A 27,385-nucleotide genomic window follows, 5' to 3' on the forward strand; every position below is an offset into this window, starting at 1 on the left:
ACAAGTGACCCCATTTTGGAAACTAGACCACCCAAGGAACTAAACCCCCAAGTGCTTCACAGAAGTTTATAACGCAGAGCCGTGAAAATAAAAAATCATTTTTTTTCCACAAAAATCATTTTTTTAACCCCCCAATTTTTTATTTTACCAAGGGTACGCTGATACCCCATATGTTTGGGCACACATCAGGGCTCGGAATGGAGGGAGCGCTGGTTGACTTTTTGAACGCAAAATTGGCTGGAATAATACGTGGCGCCATGTCACTTCAGAGACCCCGTGATGTGCCTAAACAGTTGAAACCCCCCAACCCCAACCCCAACCCCAACTCCAACCCCAACCCCAACTCCAACCCCAACCCCAACTCCAACCCCAACCCCAACCCTAACCCCAACTCCAACCCTAACCCCAACTCCAACCCTAACCCCAACTCCAACCCTAACCCCAACTCCAACCCTAACCCTAACTCCAACCCTAACCCTAACTCCAACCCTAACCCTAACTCCAACCCTAACCCTAACTCCAACCCTAACCCTAACTCCAACCCTAACCCTAACTCCAACCCTAACCCTAACTCCAACCCTAACCCTAACTCCAACCCTAACCCTAACTCCAACCCTAACCCTAACTCCAACCCTAACCCTAACTCCAACCCTAACCCTAACTCCAACCCTAACCCTAACTCCAACCCTAACCCTAACTCCAACCCTAACCCCAATTCTGGCCCTAGTTCCAACCCCAACCCTAATTCTAACCCTAATGGAAATGGGGGTGATAAACGGGCGGTGTATTTACTTTTTTTTTTCCATTTTGATCACTGATAGTTTATCACAGTGACCAAAATGAAAAATGAATGGGCAGCCGGCAAATTCATGGGTGCCGCCATCTTGGAAAATGGCAGGTGCACTGCGCATGCGGCGCCATTTTCCAAGATGGCGACGCCCATGATCCGGGACCGCGGGAGCCACAGCAGGGCATCGGAGGTACCGGGGGGGAGAAGATCAGATGATGACGGGTGGTGGGGGCCCATGCTATTGCAGCATCGGCCATGGCTGGATTGTAATATTTCACCAAATTTAATTGGTGAAATTACAAATCGCTCCGATTGGCTGTTTCACTTTTAACAGCCAATCAGAGCGATCGTAGGCACGTGGGGGCTAAGCCACGCCCCCTGGGGTTAACGCTAAGGTGTCCTCTGTGTGCGGGTCGGGTGACCTTTCAGTGACCCCGGTCACCCGACCCGCAGGGGGGCAATCAATTCATGACGCCACATAGGCGTCATGAGTCGTATTGGCCCGACTTTTCATGACGCCTATGTGGCGTCAAAGGTCGGGAAGGGGTTAAAAGTTATGGCTTTAGGAAGAAGGGAGGAAAAAAAATGGAACCACAAAACGGCAATTGGCTGCGGCGTTATGAAAACCTATGGTCTGCAATCAAGTAGTAACTGCTGGCGATGAGAACAGCAGAGAGGGATTGTATGATCCCTGTGCATACATCAGGATATACACATTGTCCCTTTAGGCCACCATCGGCAGACCTTTCTTACAGTATGGCACCACGCCATCTGCTGCTGCATAAGGAGGCATACAGTACAAACTGACAATGGAGGCATATGGGTGATGGATGCTGTATGGCTGGGCAGTAGCAGAAATTGGAGGTTTCCATAGGGAAATCCTTCTGAAGTCTAGCTCCGACAGACACCGCAAAACGATGTGTGAATAAAAGGAAAAATGCATAAAAAAGTGCTCTCCTTGTACAACAATGTCCACCAACATGTGACTCTTCAGCTCTTACATTGCAACAGCTGAAGAGCCACAGGGTTGGGGAAGACCACACCATACAGGTCCTACCTCGATATTGAGCCTTGATACATGGCCTTACCTTCTATGAGCCACGGAAGGACGTGAATTAGTGATCGGATTGTTAGCGGAGCATCATTACAGAATAAAGTGTGATTAGTGTTTGACTTCTGGGTAATTAATGACCTTAATCCCGAAGGTGACCGATGTACAAAGATGTGTCATGGCGGCCTGAAGGCCACATACCGTGTCATACCATGGCTATGGGACTCACTTTCCTCTTGAAGTCTGGCCATCACCTGGACATCAGTCAGATCTTGGAGCTTGTATCCCATAGATATGGAGTCATCGGATGTGCTTAATTCACTGTCCACAGAGGACTGAGAGCTGAGGGCAGAATGGATGCTCATGTAACCTGGAGGAAAAGAAGACGGCGATCAGGACATAAATCTGTATAGGGGGATCTGGTAAGAGCAGTCATGGCAGAGACAACCATAAGAGATGTCCATGTACTGCTCATACAGAGGAGGGCTGGCATCGCTATACGGTGTATCTGCAGCCACTGTACATGTGGCGGTATTTCACCTTAAACTGGACTGTGTTCAGCCTTTGACATGGTAATCGTGACCATTACTGTGATACCATTAAAGATCAAAGTCTCAATGACAAACATGTCTGCTAGAGCTGATAACTGCACAATAAACCACACCAGGATATACACAGTACAGCAGGGATCTGCAAACATTGTCAGCAGCTGGCGTGTCAATCTACAGACCACAAAATGCTCGGACACCCTGTGCCAAGCAGGGGATGCTGAGGGTTGTGCCTGCCGGATGATGCAGACCTCCTGCTGTAAGACATAAGCCTCAAACGTGCAATCAAGTGACACCTATGGGATCATCCAAAATCACATTACCTGCCTCATGTGTCTGTCCCTTTTTAGGTTTAAGGTTAAGTTCCCTTTGGTTCCAGGAATGTTAAAAAAAAAAAAAAAAAAAAAAATTATGTTTTTTTGGATAAAGGCAAAGAATGCTTAAAAAAAACAAAACCTGTGTATTGCTCTGTCACTTTGGTGGTCCGCAGTGTTCTGTTCCCCCATTAACTTGCAGATTTTTTTCCTTCCCTTGCCTGGCTTTTGTAAGTGTATCTTTTCCATCTTACTGACTGATATATGGGCCAGGTCTTCGCTGTGTGATGCAAATGTCACTGCAGGCTCAGATCAATCAGCCGAGACCCCCTCTCCCCAACCGTGCTACATTAAGTATCATCACAGACAAACTGCAGCCGCATCTCCCTTCTCCATTTACACTTGACAGATATAATGGAAGAGTGGGGTTATGAACCTTTACAGAAAGCCTACTGATATTGGAGCAAAGGAAAAGCTGATTTTTGAGAAAAAAAATAAAAAGAGGAAGGAGGGGAAATGCAATAAAAAGGAGAGGGGAAAGAGGGGAAAAAGATGGGAAAAAAGGAGAGAGGAAAAAAAAACAACACTATAGGAATTCTCTACTTTACACTTCAGCTTTCTGAAGCCAAATCAAGACTTGTATATCACGGTCCGAACATGGACCACAAATAATAGGACTGATGGCAGGTCTCCTGATCCAATCGCAACAGCCTCATAGGCATATTTAGGCTCTGATTCTGGGTCAGGAGACCCAGTCAGTCCTGTAGTCGCAGACTGTACTAGGACCATGATTATACAGACGTCTGGAATCAAACTAAAATGCAGCAAATGCAATAAACAAGATCGTATTCACCGGTTGATTCCCCCCCCCTCCCCCCCGCCCGGCAGCGTCTACCAGTCTACCATACGTCTGCGGTGGGCTTTGTTTAGATGCCACACCTGCATGCGACTGCCCTAGCACAGACCGAGCCTCAGAGGTCATGCCACATCTGCACAGGCATCACCGCTGCCTGATTTTAGTACATTTGCTGCAAGAGTTGTTTACACGTCTACACTGTACGGTGTAAAGCCTATCAGAGGATAAGAACGTCTTCTGATAGTTGTTGGATCTGTGCACACATCAAAAACAACAAGGCCGTGTAGGTTAGGAAACGTGCCATTCACAACATGCCGTACCTGAGCTGCCACAGGTTAGTAGTGCTTTGTTAGTGGATTTCAGGCACCCCGGTGAATTTAGTGTATTGCTACAACAGCTGGTCTCATGGTTGGCGTTATATGCACTCGGCGATGCCAGCGGGCTGCAGTAAAGGTTTTTCCATCTACTTGCTACAATGACAGATTGAAAGCATAACAGTATTATAAACGGAGAGAACAGATGCAACGCCACGATACAGAACAGACAGCTGCAGAAAATGTAGGATGTGAGGGATCGGAAAAGGCTTACCTGCTGCTGCCTTATAGTACTGCAAAGAGAGAAGGTTTACATAGATGTAGTTCATGTGTGTACAGTGACCCAACATCTCTCCTTGTGGAGAGAGGGGGCATGTTTCCATGTTCTGGATTGTCAGCGCTTTGAACCCTGTGGATAACGGCTTCGCCCAAAGCGCTGCCCCCTTTTTTACGCGCAGTGATTCCGCATGTGTTCATTGAACTGTGTGGAATCACCGCATCCTATACATAGAATGGTGCTATTTATCTTGGAGACTGAGTGTTCCCACAAGATAAATAGACATGCTGCGGTCTATAAAGACACGCCGCATGTGCGTTTACGCGGGTCTGCCACCTGCATCTTTGCACGCATAGCAAAGATGGGATTTCATATAATCCCCTCCACTATGCTGTAACATCTGGACGCTGTGTCCAATCCGCAGCAAATATGCCACGTGGAAACATACCTTGATATTCCTGACATGTAAGTATAAGGAGACTTATAGGCTATACAGTGCTCCTCTGGGAAGTGAAATATGCACAATACTTCTTAGAGAGGAAGAGGACATGAACTCTACTGCCATCTATCGGAAGTAGCAATCTAAAAAGTTAATACCAACTCTATAACAAGGCTTGCCACATGACAAAAGTGAAACCAAAAACGCAATTTGCAGACACTGTTTCGGGGTCACAAATAACAATGGATACTGGCCTCCCAAAGCGGAGCCATTCCTGCAATGTTGGTGTTGCCATTCCCAACAGGTCATCAATATTCCATCAAGAGTGGACATCTATTCCAACAAAACAGACTGCACCCGACCAGCGGCCTCCAATAGGCTGCAGTAGTCAACGTCATATGAACCTCCTGGAATAGCGGAGCTGACATCACTGGAATGGTGCAAATATCCATTTTTTATTATAAATGGGGCCCAGGGAGTGATTAAGCTGGGGCTGTCCAGTAGTGGACAATCCCTTTAATATCTAGGGCAATATTGACTTGATTCACATTATATTTCACTGAGGATCACCACATTATTATGTCTTCATGGACGACTATATAAAATGTAACCTCGGCTTGGCATCTGTAACGGCTTCCCTAAACCAGTGCCTTGGCTACACATCAGGGTTGCATTGGGAAAGAAAAATAATACAGAAAATTATGTATCACTTTACCCACCTTGATCGAGCTTTCCAATCAGTGTTCTGCAGGCGGCTTCTGTCTCTGGGCTGTGGTGATCCAACACTTGTCTGCACCATTTTAAAGGAGAATCTGGCTTCGGCTCTGCACTCGCTAGCTTGTTTGGTGACACGTAAAGCCTTAAAATAAAATGGGCATGAGTCTAACGAATGTGCACGGGAAAAAGAAATCATCAGACACTGTGCTGCCTAACTACTTTCAGATCCCCCATAGACTTTTAAATATCCAGGCGGTCCACACTTTACTCTGCACTGACATTCTAAAATGTCAACGCAGAGTAAGCTGCTTGCAGAAGACCGTGCAACTTTGCAAGTGGAAAGCTGGCTGTCAGACAGAGCCAGACTCAACACAGAGAAGCCAAACATGGTTTGTTATGTCTGTGACTTTCTGATAGCTACAGTTGTGGCCAAAAGTATTGACACCCCTGCAATTCTGTCAGATTATACTCAGTTTCTTCCTGAAAATGATTGCAAACAAATTCTTTGGTATTATCTTCATTTAATTTGTCTTAAATGAAAAACACAAAAGAGAATGAGGGTGTGTGCACACGCTGCGGATTCTGCTGCGGTTCCGCAGCGGATTTGGCCGCTGCGGACCCGCAGCAGTTTTAGCTGCGGTGTACAGTACCATTCAAATGAATGGAAAAAAAAAACGCTGTGTAGACGGTGCGGATTTTTCCGCGCGGTTTTGAAACCGCAGAAAGAATTGACATGTCAATTCTTTCTGCGGAATCCGCAGCGGTTTCCCATCTCCACCATTGTGGAGATGGTGAAACCGCAGGGTAAAACCGCAGGCCAATCCGCAGGTCTTTTGACCTGCGGATTTATCTGCAGATTTTGCAAAATCCGCGCGGATGAATCCGCAGCAGATTCCACAGCGTGTGCACACAGCCTGAAGCAAAAAATTGACCATGTCACACAAAACTCCAAAAATGGGCCAGACAAAAAGTATTGGCACCCTCAGCCTAATACTTGGTTGCACAACCTTTAGCCAAAATAACTGCAACCAACCGCTTCCGGTAACCATCAATGAGTTTCTTACAATGCTCTGCTGGAATTTTAGACCATTCTTCATTGGCAAACTGCTCCAGGTCCCTGATATTTGAAGGGTGCCTTCTCCAAACTGCCATTTTTAGATCTCTCCACAGGTGTTCTATGGGATTCAGGTCTGGACTCATTGCTGGCCACCTTAGAAGTCTCCAGTGCTTTCTCTCAAACAATTTTCTAGTGCTTTTTGAAGCGTGTTTTGGGTCATTGTCCTGCTGGAAGACCCATGACCTCTGAGGGAGACCCAGCTTTCTCACACTGGGACCTACATTATGCTGCAAAATTTGTTGGTAGTCTTCTGACTTCATAATGCTGTGCACACGGTCAAGCAGTCCAGTGCTAGAGGCAGCAAAGCAACTCCAAAATATCAGGGAACCTCCGCCATGTTTGACTGTAGGGATCGTGTTCTTTTCTTTGAATGCCTCTTTTTCTCCTGTAAACTCTATGTTGATGCCTTTACCCAAAAAGCTCTACTTTTGTCTCATCTAACCAGAGAACATTCTTCAAAAACGTTTAAGGCTTTTTCAGGTAAGTTTTGGCAAACTCCAGCCTGGCTTTTTTATGTCTCGGGGTAAGAAGTGGGGTCTTCCTGGGTCTCCTACCATACAGTCCCTTTTCGTTCAGACGCCGACGGATAGTACGGGTTGACACTGTTGTACCCTCGGACTGCAGGGCAGCTTGAACTTGTTTGGATGTTAGTCGAGGTTCTTTATCCAACATCCGCACAATCTTACGTTGTAATCTCTTGTCAATTTTTTTTTTCCGTCCACATCTAGTAAGGTTAGCCACAGTGCCATGGGCTTTAAACTTCTTGATGACACTGCGCACGGTAGACACAGGAACATTCAGGTCTTTGGAGATGGACTTGTAGCCTTGAGATTGCTCATGCTTCCTCACAAGTTGGTTTCTCAAGTCCTCAGACAGTTCTTTGGTCTTCTTTCTTTTCTCCATGCTCAATGTGGTACACACAAGGACACAGGTTGAGTCAACTTTAATCCATGTCAACTGGCTGCAAGTGTGATTTAGTTATTGCCAACACCTGTTAGGTGCCACAGGTAAGTTACAGGTGCTGTTAATTACACAAATTAGAGAAGCATCACATGATTTTTCGAACAGTGCCAATACTTTTGTCCACCCTCTTTTTTATGTTTGGTGTGGAATTATATCCAATTTGGCTTTAGGACAATTCTTTTTGTGTTTTTTTCATTTAAGACAAATTAAATGAAGATAATAATACCAAAGAATTCGTGTTTGCAATCATTTTCAGGAAGAAACTGAGTATTATTTGACAGAATTGCAGGGGTGTCAATACTTTTGGCCACAACTGTACATACACTGATGGGTCCTACAAGAACCAGTCAGCTCAGCTATGCAGCCAGGAAGCCGATTTCTCCATGTAACTAGGGACAATATAGAAGCCTCAGTTAAAGGGGAAACCCAGCAATAACAAGTATTAATATGTTAAAATTGCCCCAAAAAAGGTATTTTATGGGGTGATCAGGATATATATGGAAAGGCAAAAGGAATAAAAAAAAAAAATATATATATATTTATATTTTTTTTCTTCCTGTTTTTAAATTTACATTTTCTCCCCAATATCAGACAAATAACCCAATGGGTGATGAAAATAAGCCAAAATTATTTTAATATCTGAAAGAGAAAAAAAATTGAGAACTGTTAAAAGCGCAAGTAGAAAAACCTCAAAAAGGCGCCTAGTCAGGAAAACGGTTAAGGAGAGATTATTCATCTACGTAGTCACATATATAGAGTTTGAGCACCTCTGTTTCATTCAGATGGGTCTTGTGATTGGTGGGGGTCCCAATAGTTACACTCCCAGAGATCAATAACTTTACTTGGTACAACCACTGTAAAGGGGTTGTATGAAATTTGACCAAATGCCTGCTTTTTTGGACCCTAAACTCGACCACTCATCCATGGGCTGCATCTGGTAGGAAGGCCTGGTCTCATTGGAAAGAACAAGGCTAAGCTGCAATACCCCTAAACAAATGGGCCTTTTTTATGCACCCTCTTGAGCTTTTAGGGACTTTTAAGTCTTTACCTTGCCTGTAGTCAAGCATTATAAAGGTTTTTCTGTACAAGAGGGGACATAAAAAGCAAAACCTACTATAATACTGGTTTACAAGCAAATAAAACATAACGTATTGCAGCCTAAAAAACGAAAAAGAAAAAAAAAAAACTAGGTCGAGGGATGTTTATCCCCGTGCTGAGGCAGGCGCAGGCTTAAATATTTCAGAGCAGCAAACTGCTTCTGCATTAGTGGATATTTCCAGCTACAATATCAGTCTGTCTACTCAGAGCTTTGCTTAATTTGACCTGTAACATTTAAAGGGTCGGACACCACTTAAGCCCCCCATAAACATAGACATACCAGCAGTCCTCATCGTCTTCACTGCTTGAGCCCAACTCCAGGACCTCCACCTCATCCAGTGCAGTTTCATCCAAGAAAGCCACTAGATCTCCGCTGGAGCTCCTCACCGACATCTTGCCCACGCTTTCCTCTGTTCTCCCGCTGACATCCAGGCTGAAAAAGGAGCTGTCGTCGGTGTCACAGTGATTGCCTTCCTTAGTGGTTGGCTTGGAGTCGGAGCACACCTTGTCATACTGCGAGTCCACTCGCAGGCGGGGGATGTTCTCCTTCTCGGAGTGGATCTGCTCCAGTTTGCTGTGCAGGTCCGGGATGATTTGCAGATCTCCCATCTCCGGCTGAATGTTCATGCTGTTCATGACTCCGGAGCAGTGCAGAGCGGAGAGGTGTGGATCCACACCAGGATCGTGGCTTGTACTCTGCAGGGTCTTCTTCACCCGTAACTGCTGGTTCTGAATTTCAAGCCTTCTGACCAAATCATGCAATTTGCGGACTTCTTTAAGGTCGGAACTAGCGTCAGCTTTGCCTTCTCCTTGCATCATACTGTCGCTTCTCATGCGGTCATGCTGAATGCCAGGGGAACTTTCAGGGACCACCATTGTCAAATGGACTCTGCACAGAGAAGATTTAGGTGTAAAGGACGAGTTGAGGAAAAATAAAAGTATCGTAGTGTATATCGGACTTCTATCACAAGTCAACATCGGTCATAGCACAAGACTAGTCCCTCTCTATAATATACAGACGTATAGCAGTGTAGTTTATGTGCCCATTATACTGCAGCCAGGGCAGACATGTTTGTATAAGGCAGGCCGGGCTGAACAGAGGTGACAAAACAAACCGCAGAAAAGCTCATTACCTACAAGGATGTAGACAGATGGCACATGTGAGAAGGGAAAATACAGGGGATGGTAAAGGGGATGGTCCCCTATTAAAAGCCATTTGCCATCGCTTTTTGATTGGAGGAGGCCAAACTACTGAGTCTCTAAAATCTATTTTTTCTTTATTTTACACAAAATTGCCTAGCCTTACTGGGATCCTAACAATCCTCAGAACAAAAATTAGAAGGATCACCCATCATTATTTTCCTGAAATAGGCTTCCTATATGGAAAATACCAGAGTCCGCTGTATGTACTCACTGCAGCGACCGCTTACTGCTGCTGCACCCAGTGTTTGTTGCTGCAGCAGGAATATCATGCAACCAGTGCAGCCAATCTCTTGCTCATGGCTGATGGCACCAGAATGCTGAGCTTAGATTTTATTTAAAAAAGGTTTGTCACTTTCTGGAATGTTGTAAAATACCCAAAAAACAGCAGGTACTTACCCTCCCTGGGACCAGTGCTGGGTAATCGCTGTTGCTCTGGTCTCAGCGGAGACTACACAGGCCACTCGGCTCATCAATCGCCTACAGCGGTAATGCACACTGTCGACATGATGTGACCATTGCAGCCAAAACACGAGACCAGAGTAGTGGCGGGGAACCAGTGCTGGACTCAGATAGGAGTATCTGCTCCTTTTGTGATTTCACATGAGTTACATCACTTTGAAGGCCACATTAAAGGGGTTATCCGGGCTTTTCACATAATCTCAGTGCATATCTGGGCTGCAGAATGGTGACAATAAGTAATTTACCTTCTGTCAGCAATTTGCATGGTTTTCTAGATATCACTCTCTTGCTTCTGATCAGAATGTCCAAGAGGGGGTGCGTTCTGGCATTGAAATGAGAACTGGTCGTTTCCTCCTACTCTACTAAAAACCTGCCCTCTATAACAACCACCCCACCCTCCATAGCAACAGGCCCTCCCCAACCACATGAAGAAGCCCTCCTCACACAGTAACAAATCCTCCCACTCTAGCAGCCTCAGTGCAGAGAGCAGAACCACCCAGCTGCTCCTCCCCCAGACACAAGCTGAACAGTGATCTATGGAAAGTGAAACTCTAGTGAGGAGGGAAAATCGTCCTGTATTCTGTGCCACTCTATGATTACAATACATAACTCACTAATTATCAGTGATTCCTTCCCTCACTGTCCCAGGCTGCTGGCAGTGATGGGGCTCGGCTGCTGGCAGCAGTGAGAACAGGCTGTGTGATGGCAAGTGATGGGGGTCTGCAGCTTCTAATCTGCACAGGGGATGGCAGTCACTGATGTAATCTGTTCTGTGACAAAGCCTCTGCTGTGTGAATGAGACAGCTCTGTCATTGATGTCTTCACACAGCAGCAGATTTGGTGAAGTGTATGTGTGAGCATGTCTATTGTGTATACAGCCTGCAGCAGCCATCTATTGTGTATACAGCCTGCAGCAGCCATCTATTGTGTATACAGCCTGCAGCAGCCTATATTGTGCCTGTGTGTATGTGTGTGTGTGTATATATATATATATATATATATATATATTTTATTATGCTGGAATGGAGGCAGAGCTGGAGTGGCGGATGGGCGGCATCTCCAGGGGACCCGAATATGTTGTCAGTAAGGGACCCTGAAATTTCGAGTGTCAGCCCTGCAGGGATGAGAGCATAGATGGAAGAAGACATCAAGGTGACTCTAGCCCTCTAGCACTCTGGCTCCGCTCCAGTCCATCCTACAATCTGCTGCCCGACTAAACCACCTGTCTCCCCGCTATTCCCCAGCCTCCCCGCTATGCCAGGCCCTTCACTGGCTTCCTATCGCCCAGAGGCTCCAATTCAAAACCCTAACCATGACATACAAAGCCATCCACAACCTGTCTCCTCCATACATCTGTGACATGGTCTCTAGATACCTACTCGCACGCAACCTTCGATCATCTCAAGATCTCCTTCTCTACTCCCCCCTTATCTCTTCTTCCCACAACCGCATACAAGACTTCTCCCGTGCTTCCCCCATACTCTGGAACTCCCTGCCGCAACACATCAGACTCTCACCATCAACGGAAACCTTCAAGAAGAACCTGAAGACCCACCTGTTCCGACAAGCCTACAGCCTGCAATGATCCTCGGTCTACTGAACTACAGCATGACCTGCTCTACCCTCTCCTACTGTATCCTCACCCATCCCTGTAGACTGTGAGCCCTCGCGGGCAGATTCCGCTCTCCTTATGTACTTGTGTGTCCCTTGTCTTACACATGTTTACTATACTTGTCTATATTTCCCCTTTTCACATGTAAAGTGCCATGGAATAAATGTATGCGGTTAAGCGTTTTTGCAGGGGAAAAAAAATGTGAAAAAAGCACTAACGTGTGCAGACAGCCTAAAGTGGGTTTCCCGAGACTAAATTTGGTGGCTAATGTTTAGTATTAGTCATCGATGTCAGATTAGTGCTCCTATCGATCAGCTGATGGACAGGACTAGCACAGCTTGTGTGACCCCGAGAAGTATTGCGCTCCCTCTCATTTACTTCACAGTCATCATTCTCTTAAGGCGAGTGCACACAGTGCGAATTCAGCTGCGGATTTGCAGGTAAAATGACCTGCGGTTTGACACCTGGACAATGGAGCAGGTGTCAAACCGCAGCGGAATCTGCAGAAAGAATTGACATGCTGCTGATTTAAAACCACAGCCACTCCGCGCAGAAAAATCTGCAGCATTTGCACTGGGGTTTTTAAAATCCATTGGTTAACATTGTACTGTACAATGCCTGCGGATCTGCAAAGGCGGATCCGCAGCAAAATCCACACCGTGTACACACACCCTTATGAGGAGCAGTCAGATGCCCAGTGTAAATCGGACTGAGATCGGACTGACCTGTGGCTCTCCTGAGCCGAGCGTGGCAGCTTCATGTACTTCTATGCAGGCTCAGGAGAGCCGCCAGCCAGTCTGAACTGACTCTCGATCTCTGTCCAATTTATACGGCCGCCTGACTGCAGCCATAAATGCTCAGACCAGCCGATGATCAGCATTCGCTACTATTATCGGCTTGCATAAACATGCTTTGTAATCAGGGAACGTGCTGTCAAACGAGTATATTCTAGATGCACAGAACAATGGTATTAATCTTTCAGTGGTTGGCTGGTATAAACTGGTCATTAAATCACCGCCGATCATCTTGTATATAGTCAGTGATAGTTTGACAGCGATGATCGGATGATGTAAATGCGGTGAGAACTGTAGGGGTTGTGTCTTGTCATCAGTAATCCGTTCGGTATTATATCCCCCTTCCCCCTAAAGTAAAGGTTCACAGACTCAGAGATAAGGAGCACCGGCCATTATATTGTAGTTAGATAACAGGAGGCATGAAGCGGATCCCGTCTGCTGTCCCCTTCTACCTGCTCGCCATTATTTGCAGAGTCCAGGGCGGACACAGAACAGCCCTCGGCAATCAGGAAACTAAACGCCTTGTGCACAATATAAACACTCATGAGGGAAAAGTAAGAGTAGAGGAAAGGCTGCCCCTGCTGAGCGGAGACGAACCCACCGCCAACAACGCCTTCTTCCTCCAGACTCCACCAAAGGCTTTCTGCAGAGAGAAACCTTTCCTGGAGACATAAAGTGCACAGCTGTAACACTACAGGGGAAAATGCCGCAAACCCCAGCCCACGGCTGGTAAAAGCGTACAATGCCTTTATCACAATCTGGAGCAAGGGAAAAAGAAAAAAAGATCCCACCTAAACAACAACACTCTTCTTGTAGCGGATATTGCAAACCAAGCCCACCTAAGCAGCGCCTTTTCTTCACAGTGACAGCAGAAAGGGAACATGTACGAAGGACGAGACCTTAATTATGATTTTCAGCCATCAGAGAGCCCAAACATGGGAATCACCCACGTACTATTCTACCACAGCGGCATAATGTCACAGATACAGAACGGAACAAAGTTATCAGCGCAGTGCTACTCAGGATCACAGGCAGTACACTGTATAGCGCCCACATAACACACCGTGCACTGGTCATATACCGTCTGTATAGGATGGAGATCGCAGGGAGCACAATGTATAGCACAGATGAAGTACGCACTGCACTGGTTATACAACGTCTGTATAGGACGGAGATCACAGGCAGCACACTGTATAGCACCCATGTAGTACGCAGTGCACTGGTTATACACCGTCTGTATAGGATGGAGATCGCAAGGAGCACACTGTATAGCACGCATGTAGTGCGCAGTGCACTGGTTATACAACGTCTGTATAGGATGGAGATCGCAAGGAGCACACTGTATAGCACGCATGTAGTGCGCAGTGCACTGGTTATATACAGTCTGCAAAGGACAGATCAAAGGTAGCACACTGTACAGCGCCCATATAATGCGCAGTGCACTGGTTATATACAGTCTGTATAGGACGGAGATCACAGATAGCACACTGTACAGCTCCCATATAATGCACTGTGCACTGGTTATACATCGTCGGCATAGGACGGAGATCACAGGCAGTACACTGTATAGCGCCCATGTAGTACGCAGTGCACTGGTTATATACAGTCTGTATAGGACGGACATCACAGGTAGCACACTGTATAGTGCCCATGTAGTACGCAGTGCACTGGTTATATACAGTCTGTATAGGACGGACATCACAGGTAGCACACTGTATAGTGCCCATGTAGTACGCAGTGCACTAGTTACTTACAGTCTGTATAGGAAGCAGACCACAGGCAGCACACTGTATAGCGCCCATGTAGTACGCAGTGCACTGGTTATATACAGTCTGTATAGGACGGACATCACAGGTAGCACACTGTACAGCGCCCATATAATGCGCAGTGCACTGCTTATGCATCGTCTGTATAGGATGGAGATTGCAGGCAGCACACTGTATATTGCCCATGTAGTGCGCAGTGCACTGGTTATATACAGTCTGTATAGGATGGATATCATAGGCAGCATACTGTATAGTGTCCATATAATGCACTGGTTATATACCGTTTGTATAGGACCGAGATCACAGGCAGCACACTGTATAGTGCCCATGTAGTACGCAGTGAACTGGTTATACATCGCCTGTATAGGACGGAGAACACAGGCAGCACACTGTACAGTGCCCATATAATGTGCAGTGCACTGGTTATACATCGTCGGTATAGGATGGAGATCACAGGTAGCACACTGTATAGCGCCCATGTAGTACGCAGTGCATTGGTCATATACCGTATTTATAGGATGGAGATCGCAGGCAGCACACTGTATAGCGCCTATGTAGTACCAGGGCTGTGAAGTCGGAGTCGGAGTCGTGGAGTCGGTGCTCATTTTGGTGGAGTCGGAGTCGGAGTTGGAGTCGGTATAAAATGGACCGACTCCTAAAATATATAATAAATTGGGTACAGTAATTCAATGCAGGATGTGCTGAATATTTTTTCATAGGAGTTTGGGAAAGTTATGAAATGTCCTATAAATGGCTGTTATATTCCTGATCTAAGGCTACATTCACACACAGCGTTTTTCCTGTGTTTTTTGAGGATACGTTTTTCAGCTGCAAAAGCTGATCATCTTTTTAAAAAACTGCATCACCTGAAAGGTTTTTGAGCTCATAGATAATGTTTTCAATAGCAAAAGCAGATTAGAAATCTGCTCTATCTATCCATTTATCCATATCTGTCTATCCATATCGTATCTGTACCAAAAAGAATGAAAACCGGATAGTACACCAATATATATTCTGTTCTATATAAATATCTTGATTATTGGATCATAAAAATGATTAAATGTCTGAGGTTCACATTGTACTACAATACATTTTTCACTTAAATATAAGCAATATGTGTGGGAGTCGGAGTCGGAGTCGTGGAGTCGGTGTAAGGGAAATTGAGGAGTCGGAGTCGCAGGTTTGGCTTACCGACTCCACAGCCCTGTGTAGTACGCAGTGCACTGGTTATATACAGTCTGTATAGGACGGAGATCACAGGCAGCACACTGTATAGCGCCCATGTAGTACGCAGTGCACTGGTTATATACAGTCTGCATAGGACGGAGATCACAGGCAGCACACTGTATAGCGCCTATGTAGTACGCAGTGCACTGGTTATACATCGTCGGTATAGGATGGAGATCACAGGTAGCACACTGTATAGCGCCCATGTAGTACGCAGTGCATTGGTCATATACCGTATTTATAGGATGGAGATCGCAGGCAGCAGACTGTATAGCGCCCATGTAGTACGCAGTGCACTGGTTATATACAGTCTGTATAGGATGGAGATCACAGGCAGCACACTGTATAGTGTCCATATAATGCGCAGTGCACTGGTTATACATCATCTGTATAGGATGGAGATCACAGATAGCACACTGTATTGTGCCCATGTAGTACGCAGTGCACTGGTTATACACCGTCTGTGTAGGACAGAGATCACAGGTAGCACACTGTATAGTGTCCATATAATGCGCAGTGCACTGGATATGCACCGTCTGTATAGGATGGAGATTACAGGCAGCACACTGTATAGTGTCCATATAATGCGCAGTGCACTGGATATGCACCGTCTGTATAGGATGGAGATTACAGGCAGCACACTGTATAGTGTCCATATAATGCGCAGTGCACTGGATATGCACCGTCTGTATAGGATGGAGATTACAGGCAGCACACTGTATAGTGTCCATATAATGCGCAGTGCACTGGATATGCACCGTCTGTATAGGATGGAGATTACAGGCAGCACACTGTATAGTGTCCATATAATGCGCAGTGCACTGGATATGCACCGTCTGTATAGGATGGAGATTACAGGCAGCACACTGTATAGTGTCCATATAATGCGCAGTGCACTGGATATGCACCGTCTGTATAGGATGGAGATTACAGGCAGCACACTGTATAGTGTCCATATAATGCGCAGTGCACTGGATATGCACCGTCTGTATAGGATGGAGATTACAGGCAGCACACTGTATAGTGTCCATATAATGCGCAGTGCACTGGATATGCACCGTCTGTATAGGATGGAGATTACAGGCAGCACACTGTATAGTGTCCATATAATGCGCAGTGCACTGGATATGCACCGTCTGTATAGGATGGAGATTACAGGCAGCACACTGTATAGTGTCCATATAATGCGCAGTGCACTGGATATGCACCGTCTGTATAGGATGGAGATTACAGGCAGCACACAATACTATATATATATATATATATATATATATATATATATATATATATATATATATATATATATATATATATATATAGTGTGTGCGTGTGTATATACAGGTGAGGGGTGCAATGCACACAGTATACATAGGTGGGGGAAATTTAATTTATTTAACTCTTTGCTGATTTTGTAAGTTTGCCCATTGACAAAGACATGAACAGTCTATAATATTAAGAGTAGGTTAATTTTAACATTGAGAGATAGAATATCAAAAATACAATCCAGAAAATCACATCGTATAAATTATAAAAATGTATTTGCATTTTGCAGCGAGAAATAAGTATTTGACCCCTTTGGCAAACAAGACTTAATACTTGGTGGCAAAACCCTTACTGGCAAGCACAGCAGTCAGAAGTTTTTTGTAGTTGATGGTGAGGTTTGTGCACATGTCAGGAGGAATTTTGGTCCACTCCTCTTTGCAGATCATCTCTAAGGGCATGTGCACAGTGCGGATTCTGCTGCGGATCCGCTGCAGATCTGCAAGCAATGTACGGTACAATGCAAATCAATGGCTTTTAAAAACAGCAGTGCACATGCTACAGATTTGCTGCGGTTTTAAATCCGCAGCATGTCAATTCTTTCTGCGGATTCCGCAGCGGTTTGACACCTGTTCCATTGTACAGGTGTCAAAACACAGGGGCAAACCGCAGGCAAATCCGCAGGTCATTTTACCTGCGGGTTTACCTACAAATCCGCGCAGAATCCACACTGTGTGCACTCACCCTAAATCATTAAGATTTTGAGGCTGTCGCTTGTCAAATCGGACCTTTAACTCCCTCCATAAGTTTTCTATGGGATTAAGGTCTGGAGACTGGCTAGGCCACTCAATGACCTTAACCCCTTCACGACCAATGACGCCACATAGGCGTCGTGAAAGTCGGTGCCAATCCGACCAGTGACGCCTATGTGGCATCATGACTTTAAAGCCCCCCTGCGGGTCGGGTGACCGGGGTCACTGAAAGGTCACCCGACCCGCAGATACAGGGGCCTTTGTACTTCACCACAGGGGGCGTGGCTTCACCCCCACGTGGCTACGATCGCTCTGATTAGCAGTTAAAAGTGAAACTGCCAATCAAAGCGATAATATTTCATCAATGAAAATTGATGAAATATTACAATCCTGCCATGGCCGATGCTGCAGTAACATCGGACATGGCTGGAGACTGTGATCCGACCCCCCCACGACTCACGGGGCCGATCGGCCCCCGATACAGACTGACGGCGGCAAAGTGCCGCCACCGTCATCATCTGCTCCCCTCCCCCTTCTCTCCACTTCCCCCACCTTCCGACCCCCCCGGTACCTCCGATGTCCCGCCGTCCTGTTCCATGGGCGCCGCCATCTTGGAAAATTTGCAGGCGCATGTGCAGTGCGCCCGCCGGCTGCAGATTCCATTCATTCATTTTGATCACTGTGATAAACTCTCAGTGATCAAAATAGAATGAAAAGTAAATAAACCCCCCGTTTATCACCCCCATAGGCAGGAACAAATAATAAAATAAAGAAATTATTTTTATTTTTCCATTAGGGTTAGGGTTGAAAATAGGGGTAGGCTTAGGGCTAGGGTCGGAATTAGGGTCAGGGTTGGGTGTTGTGAATTCACTTTCTGGCCTACCTCTGGTTACTAGTGAACTTTCCGGGCTCCCTCTGGTGGTTACAGGAGGTAATGGAGCTGATCTAATTAACAGAGGTCTGCCACCTGATAATGAGGAGGACGATTGGACATCTGGAGTTTCTGATTGGATTTAAGACAGCCGACTCCCTCTATCCCTGCTGGTGATTTTTTCCTGCCTCCTGAGGTCTTAGTTTCCAGCTCAGTCCCAGCATGCTCAGCTAAGTGTTCTTTTGCTATTGTTCACATTTGATTTGGTTCTGTCTTTCAGTTTTGTGTGATCAGCCAGCCCTGGCTGGTGCTGTGCTGAATTTCCATCCTTATGTTACTGTTTGTGCCAGTTTGTTTTTGCCCCTTATTAGATTGGCCTCTCTTTGCTCTGCTTTCAGAATATACCAGAGTGCTGATATAGTGGGCGAAGTCTAGTAACTTCAGTATTTTTTCTAGCAGACATGTTGGGCATTTTTTGCAGGGTTTTTTGCGTGATTATTGCAGACAGTGTCTTTCTTTTCCTGTCCTGTCTAGTTAGTTTGGGCCCTATCGTTTGCTCAGCCTATTTTCCTACCTGCGTTTGTGTTTTCATCTTGTCTCACCAACAATATATGTTTGGGGGCTATCTATTCCTTTGGGGTCTGCTTTGGGGCAGTTTAGATTTCCCCTTTCTTGCTTTAGGCTTATTTAGTTCTCCGGCTGTGTCAAGGCGTCTAGGATGATCGCAGGTACGCTCCACGGCTACTGCTAGTTGTGTGGATAGGATCAGGGGTCTGCAATCCGCTTAGCTACCAACCTTTCTGGTTTTCTGTGGCTTAGCTTGGTCTTGCTTTCCTCTTCGGTGACCCAATCATAACAGTTGGGGTTAGGGTTGGAATTAGGGTTAGGGATGTGTTGGGGTTAGGGCTGTGGTTAGGGGTGTGTTGGGGTTAGGGTTGGAGTTAGAATTGAGGGCATTCCACTGTTTAGGCACATCAGGGGGACATGTTGCAACCATTGGTTCCAGCCAATTTTGCGTTCAAAAAGTCAAACTGTGCTCCCTCCCTTCTAAGCCCCGACGTGTGCCCAAACAGTGGTTTACCCCAACACATGGGGTATCAGCGTACTCAGGAAAAATTGGGGGTTTAATTTCTCCTGTTACCCTTGGGAAAATAAAAAAATTGGGGGCTAAAAAATTATTTTTGTGGAAAAAAATGATTTTTTTTTGTTTTCACGTCTCTGCCTTATAAACGTCTGTGAAGCATTTCTAGACATCTAGATAAGTTTCTTGGAAGGTCTTGTTTTCAAAATGGGGTCACTTGTGGGGGGGTTTCTACTGTTTAGGCACATCAGGGGCTCTGCAAACGTAACAACGACCGCAGACCTTTCCATCAAAGTCTGCATTTCAAAACGTCACTACTTCCATTCTGAGCCCTTACATGTGCCCAAACAATGGTTCACCCCCCATATATGGGGTACCAGCGTACTCAGGACAAACTGGACAACAACTTTTGGGGTCCAATTTATCCTGTTACCCTTGTGAAAAAAAAAAATTGCGCACTAAAAAATAATTGAGGAAAAAAATATTTTTTATTTTCACGGCTCTGCGTTATAAACTTTTGTGAAGCACTTGGGGGTTGCAAGTGCTGACTATGCATCTAGGCAAGTTCCTTATGGGGTCTAGTTTCCAAAATGGGGTCGTTTGTGGGGGAGCTCCAATGTTTAGGCACACAGGGGCTCTCCGAACACGACATGGTGTCCGCTAACGATTAGGGGTAATTTTCATTTCAAAAAGTCAAATGGCGCTCCTTCCCTTCTGAGCCCTGCCGTGCGCCCAAACAGTGGATTCCCCCCACATATGGGGTACCAGCGTACTAAGGACAAACTGGACAACAACTTTTTGTCCAATTTCTCCTGTTAGCCATGTGAAAATAAAAAATAGGGTGCTAAAAAGTCATTTTTGAGGAAAAAAAATTATTTTTTTATTTTCACTGCTCTGCGTTAACTTTTGTGAAGCACTTGGGGGTTCAAAGTGCTCACCACACATCTAGATAAGTTCCATAAGGGGTCTAGTTTCCAAAATGGGGTCACTTGTGGGGGGGTTTTCACTGTTTAGGCACACAGGGGCTCTCCAAACGCGACATAGTGTCTGATAACGATTGGAGCTAATTTTCCATTCAAAAAGTCAAATAGCGCTCCTTCCCTACCGGACTCTGCCGTGCGCCCAAACAATGGTTTATGACCACATATGAGGTATCGGTGTACTCAGGAGAAATTGCCCAAATAATTTTAGGATTCATTTTATCCTGTGGCCCATGTGAAAATGAAAACACTGAGGCTAAAAGAAATATGTGAAAAAAAGTACTTTTTTTTTACGAATCAATTTGTGAAGCACCTGGGGGTTCAAAGTGATCACTATGCATCTAGATAAGTTCCTTGGGGGTGGGGGGGTCTAGTTTCCAAAATGGGGTCACTTGTGGGTGAGCTCCAATGTTTAGGCACACAGGGGCTCTCCAAACGCGACATAGTGTCTGATAACGATTGGAGCTAATTTTCCATTCAAAAAGTCAAATAGCGCTCCTTCCCTACCAGACTCTACCGTGTGCCCAAACAGTGGTTTATGACCACATATGAGGTATCGGTGTACTCAGGAGAAATTGCCCAACTAATTTTAGGATCCACTTTATCCTGTTGCCCATGTGAAAATGAAAACACTGAGGCTAAAAGAAAAATGTGAAAAAAAGTACTTTTTTTTTTTACGAATCAATTTGTGAAGCACCTGGTGGTTCAAAGTGATCACTATGCATCTAGATAAGTTCCTTGGGGGTGGGGTCTAGTTTCCAAAATGGGGTCACTTGTGGGGGAGCTCCAATGTTTAGGCACACAGGGACTCTCCAAACGCAACATGGCAACCGCTAAATATTCCAGCATATTTTCCATTCAAAAAGTCAAATGGCGCTCCTTCCCTACCGGACCCTACCGTGCACCCAAACAGTGGTTTATCACCACATATGAGGTATCGGTGTACTCAGGAGAGATTGTCCAACAAATTTTAGGATCCATTTTATCCTGTTGCCCATGTGAAAATGAAAGAATTTATGCTAAAAGAAAATTTTTGTTGGAAAAATTAAAATGTCCATTTTTTCCTTCCACGTTGCTTTAGTTCCTGTGAAACACTTGAAGGGTTAATAATCTTCTTGAATGTAGTTTTGAGTAACTTGAGGGGTGCAGTTTTTAAAATGGTGTCACTTTTGGGTATTTTCTGCCATATAGACCCCTCAAAGTGACTTCAAATGAGAGGTGGTCCCTAAAAAAAATGGTTTTGTAAATTTTGTTGTAAAAATGAGAAATCGCTGGTCAACTTTTAACCCTTATAACTTCCTAACAAAAAAAAAAATTTTGCTTCCAAAATTGTGCTGATGTAAAGTAGACATGTGGGAAATGTTATTTAGTAACCACTTTGTTACAAGTTTTCGCCAAATTACTGATTTTTTCACAAATAAACGCCAAAATTATCGACCTAAATTTACCACTAACATGAAGCCCAATATGTCACGAAAAAACAATCTCAGAAACGCTAGGATGTCTTGAAGCGTTCCAGAGTTATTACCTCATAAAGGGACACTGGTCAGATTGTAAAAAATGGCTGGTCATTAAGGTCAAAATAGGCTTGGTCATGAAGGGGTTAATGTGCTTCTTTTTGAGCCACTCCTTTGTTGCCTTGGCTGTATGTTTTGGGTCATTGTCTTCCTGGAAGATCCAGCCACGACCCATTTTTAATGTCCTGGCGGAGGGAAGGAGGTTGTCACTCAGGATTTTACGGTACATGGCTCCATCCATTCTCCCATTGATGCGGTGAAGTAGTCCTGTGCCCTTAGCAGAGAAACACCCCCAAAACAATGTTTCCACCTCCATGCTTGATAGTGGGGATGGTGTTCTTTGGGTCATAGGCAGCAGTTTCTTCCTCCAAACATGGCGAGTTGAGTTAATGCCCAAGAGCTCAATTTGTCTCATCTGACCACAGCACCTTCTCCAAATCACTCACAGATTCATCCACATGCTCATTGGCAAACTTCAGACGGGCCTGCACATGTGCCTTCTTGAGCAGGGGGACCTTGCGGGGCACTGCAAGATTTTAAACCTTTACGGCGTAATGTGTTATTAATGGTTTTCTTAGTGACGGTGGTCACTGCCTTGAGATCATTAACAAGTTCCATCTGTGTAGTTTTAGGCTGATCTCTCACCTTCTTCATGATCAAGGATACCCCACGAGATGAGATTTTGCATGGTGCCCCAGATCAATGTCGTTTGACAGTCATTTTGAATTTTTTCACTATTACACCAACAGTTGTCTCCTTCTCACCCAGCGTCGTACTTATGGCTTTGTAGCCCATTCCAGCTTTGTGCAAGTCTATGATCTTGTCCCTGACATCCTTATAAAGCTCTTTGGTCTTGCCCATGTTGTAGAGGTTAGAGTGACTGATTGAGTCTGTGGACAGGAGTATTTTATAAAGGTGACTGTGTAAGACAGCTGTCTTTAATGCAAGTAACGAGTTGATTAGGAGAATCTAACTGGTCTGTAGGAACCAGAACTCTTAATGGTTGGTAGGGGATCAAATACTTATTTCTCACTGCAAAATGCAAATAAATTTATATACTTTATACCAGAGCTGTGTAGTCGGTAAGCAATACCTCCGACTCCTCAATTTCCATGACACAGACTCGACTCCACAGCCGTGATTTATACAATGTGATTTTCTGGATTTTATTTTTGATATTCTCTCTCTCTCAATGTTAAACTTAACCTACCCTCAAAATTATAGACTGTTCATGTCTGTCAGTGGGCAAACTTACAAAATCAGCAAGGGATCATGTAGGTGGAGGGGGTGCAGCATACACAGCATATATAGGTGGAGGGGGTGCAGCGTACACAGCATATATAGGTGGAGGGGGTGCAGCGTACACAGCATATATAGGTGGAGGGGGTGCAGCGTACACAGCATATATAGGTGGAGGGGGTGCAGCGTACACAGCATATATAGGTGGAGGGGGTGCAGCGTACACAGTGTGCCTAGGGGGGTGCAGTGTACACAGTGGGGAGAGATGCCTTGTACATAGGTAGAGGGTACAGTGTACACAGTATATATAGATGGGGGTGCAGTGTACACAGTGGGGAGAGATGCCTTGTACATAGGTAGAGGGTACAGTGTACACAGTATATATAGATGGGGGTGCAGTGTACACAGTGGGGAGAGATGCCTTGTGTACAGGTGGGGGGGTGCAGTGTACACGCTGTATACAGGTGGGGGGGCACAGTGTATACAGGTGGAGGGGTGCAGTGTATACGGGGGTGCAGTGTATACAGGGGAAGGGTGCAGTGTATATAGGGGGAGCAGTGTATATAGGTGGAGGGGTGCAGTGTATACAGGGGAAGGATGCAGAGTATATGGGGGGTGCAGTGTATACAGGGGAAGGGTGCAGAGTATATGGGGGTGCAGTGTATACAGGGGAAGGGTGCAGAGTATATAGGGGTTTAGTGTATACAGGTGGAGGGGTGCAGTGTATACAGGGGAAGGATGCAGATTATATAGGGGTTTAGTGTATACAGGGGGAGGGGTGCAGTGTATATAGGGGAGCAGTGTATATAGGTGAAGGGGTGCAGTGTATACAGGGGAAGGATGCAGAGTATATAGGGGTTTAGTGTATACAGGTGGAGGGGTGCAGTGTATACAGGGGAGGGGGTGCAGTGTATATAGGTGAAGGGGTGCAGTGTATACAGGGGAAGGATGCCGAGTATATAGGGGTTTAGTGTATACAGGTGGAGGGGTGCAGTGTATATAGGGGGAGCAGTGTATATAGGTGAAGGGGTGCAGTGTATACAGGGGAAGGATGCAGAGTATATAGGGGTTTAGTGTATACAGGTGGAGGGGTGCAGTGTATACAGGGGAGGGGGTGCAGTGTATATAGGGGAGCAGTGTATATAGGTGAAGGGGTGCAGTGTATACAGGGGAAGGATGCAGAGTATATAGGGGTTTAGTGTATACAGGTGGAGGGGTGCAGTGTATATAGGGGGAGCAGTGTATATAGGTGAAGGGGTGCAGTGTATATGGGGGGAGGGGTGCAGTGTATACAGGGGAAGGATGCAGAGTATATAGGGGTTTAGTGTATACAGGTGGAGGGGTGCAGTGTATACAGGGGAGGGGGTGCAGTGTATATAGGTGAAGGGGTGCAGTGTATACAGGGGAAGGATGCAGAGTATATAGGGGTTTAGTGTATACAGGTGGAGGGGTGCAGTGTATATAGGTGAAGGGGTGCAGTGTATACAGGGGAAGGATGCAGAGTATATAGGGGTTTAGTGTATACAGGTGGAGGGGTGCAGTGTATACAGGGGAGGGGGTGCAGTGTATATAGGGGGAGCAGTGTATATAGGTGAAGGGGTGCAGTGTATACAGGGGAAGGTTGCAGAGTATATAGGGGTTTAGTGTATACAGGTGGAGGGGTGCAGTGTATACAGGGGAGGGGGTGCAGTGTATATAGGGTGAGCAGTGTATATAGGTGAAGGGGTGCAGTGTATATGGGGGAGGGGTGCAGTGTATACAGGGGAAGGATGCAGAGTATATAGGGGTTTAGTGTATACAGGTGGAGGGGTGCAGTGTATATAGGGGGAGGGGTGCAGTGTATATAGGGGGAGCAGTGTATACAGGGGAAGGATGCAGAGTATATAGGGGTTTAGTGCATACAGGTGGAGGGGTGCAGTGTATATGGGGGTGCAGTGTATACAGGTGGAGGGGTGCAGTGTATACAGGGGAAGGGTGCAGAGTATATAGGGGGAGCAGTGTATATAGGTGAAGGGGTGCAGTATATATAGGGGGAGCAGTGTATATAGGTGAAGGGGTGCAGTGTATATAGGGGGAGCAGTGTATATATAGGTGAAGGGGTGCAGTGTATATAGGGGGAGCAGTGTATATAGGTGAAGGGGTGCAGTGTATATAGGGGGAGCAGTGTATATATAGGTGAAGGGGTGCAGTGTATATAGGGGGAGCAGTGTATATATAGGTGAAGGGGTGCAGTGTATATAGGGGGAGCAGTGTATATAGGTGAAGGGGTGCAGTGTATACAGGGGAAGGATGCAGAGTATATAGGGGTTTAGTGTATACAGGTGGAGGGGTGCAGTGTATACAGGGGAAGGGTGCAGAGTATATAGGGGGAGCAGTGTATATAGGTGAAGGGGTGCAGTGTATATAGGGGGTGCAGTGTATATAGGTGAAGGGGTGCAGTGTATATAGGGGGAGCAGTGTATATAGGGGGAGCAGTGTATATAGGGGGAGCAGTGTATATATAGGTGAAGGGGTGCAGTGTATATAGGGGGAGCAGTGTATATAGGGGGAGCAGTGTATATATAGGTGAAGGGGTGCAGTGTATATATAGGGGGAGCAGTGTATATAGGTGAAGGGGTGCAGTGTATACAGGGGAAGGATGCAGAGTATATAGGGGTTTAGTGTATACAGGTGGAGGGGTGCAGTGTATATGGGGGTGCAGTGTATACAGGGGAAGGGTGCAGAGTATATAGGGGGAGCAGTGTATATAGGTGAAGGGGTGCAGTGTATATAGGGGGTGCAGTGTATATAGGGGGAGCAGTGTATATAGGTGAAGGGGTGCAGTGTATATAGGGGGTGCAGTGTATATAGGTGAAGGGGTGCAGTGTATATAGGGGAAGCAGTGTATATATAGGTGAAGGGGTGCAGTGTATATAGGGGGAGCAGTGTATATAGGTGAAGGGGTGCAGTGTATACAGGGGAAGGATGCAGAGTATATAGGGGTTTAGTGTATACAGGTGGAGGGGTGCAGTGTATATAGGTGGAGGGGGTGCAGTGTATATAGGGGAAGCAGTGTATATATAGGTGAAGGGGTGCAGTGTATATAGGGGAGCAGTGTATATAGGTGAAGGGGTGCAGTGTATACAGGGGAAGGATGCAGAGTATATAGGGGTTTAGTGTATACAGGTGGAGGGGTGCAGTGTATATGGGGGTGCAGTGTATACAGGGGAAGGGTGCAGAGTATATAGGGGGAGCAGTGTATATAGGTGAAGGGGTGCAGTGTATATAGGGGGAGCAGTGTATATATAGGTGAAGGGGGTGCAGTGTATATAGGGGAAGCAGTGTATATATAGGTGAAGGGGTGCAGTGTATATAGGGGAGCAGTGTATACAGGTGAAGGGGTGCAGTGTATACAGGGGAAGGATGCAGAGTATATAGGGGTTTAGTGTATACAGGTGGAGGGGTGCAGTGTATATAGGTGGAGGGGTGCAGTGCTATATATATATATATTCTGGAGAGATAACAGCACGGCCGCCTCCCTCTTTCTCTCCTCCCGGTCCCGGTGTGGGGGGCGCAGGCGGATGCAGACAATGGCGGGGCTGGCTCCGGAAGATAACACTGCCGGCTCTACTCATGGAAACAAAAGCTGGCTCGGCCCGCCGTCCGCCCCCAGCGCCGCGCTCCACATCCCCCCTCTTCCATCCTACCTGTCCGTGCTCCGCTCATCTCCGCCGGGCGGCCCCTTCCTGTGCAGCCGCCGCTGTGGCCTCCACCTGTCACCGGTAGCGCTCCCCCTCAGCACGGCTGCAGCATCTCTCGTCTCGTGGCCGCGCACTACTCACACAGCGGCAGGATCCTCAGTGAACGGCTGAGGGGGCGGGGTTACTAAAACACGACGAGATAGCAGAGAGTCGAGGCCTGCCGGGAACCCGCCAATCACACTGGAGCAGAGGGGCGGGCGCTGTCGGAATACTTTAGATGTGCAATGAGCTGGGCGGAGCTCTGGGGGAATGAGGCGGGGGGACGAGTGTTATCACACCACAAACAAGAGGGGGCGGGGCGTTGTGTTTGGGGTGTGGCCAGTGCGCAGTGAGCAGGTGCCTGGTGGGGGATCTCGCTACTGATCCCTGGTGGCAGCGCCGTGCAGTGTGTCCGCCATTC

General features: G+C 46.3%; 1 protein-coding gene across 1 annotated transcript in view; it reads right to left on the reverse strand.

The window, feature by feature from the left end:
• LOC141048067 (SLAIN motif-containing protein-like) overlaps positions 1 to 27,166 on the reverse strand; it is a 42,991-nt gene extending 15,825 nt beyond the window's left edge. Inside the window, exons 1-5 of the mRNA XM_073543427.1 lie at positions 26,932 to 27,166; positions 8,765 to 9,373; positions 5,309 to 5,448; positions 3,880 to 4,029; positions 2,071 to 2,211 (exon numbers count right to left, since the gene is read on the reverse strand). Of these exons, the coding sequence (XP_073399528.1) occupies positions 2,071 to 2,211; positions 3,880 to 4,029; positions 5,309 to 5,448; positions 8,765 to 9,360 (1,027 nt within the window). The 5' untranslated portion in view covers positions 9,361 to 9,373; positions 26,932 to 27,166. The remainder of the gene's footprint in view (positions 1 to 2,070; positions 2,212 to 3,879; positions 4,030 to 5,308; positions 5,449 to 8,764; positions 9,374 to 26,931) is intronic.
• Positions 27,167 to 27,385: the final 219 nt, after the last annotated feature.

The sequence above is a fragment of the Dendrobates tinctorius genome, unplaced genomic scaffold (genome assembly GCF_039654945.1).
Source record: "Dendrobates tinctorius isolate UK_male_01 unplaced genomic scaffold, ASM3965494v1 ptg000133l, whole genome shotgun sequence".
Lineage (NCBI taxonomy): Eukaryota > Metazoa > Chordata > Amphibia > Anura > Dendrobatidae > Dendrobates > Dendrobates tinctorius.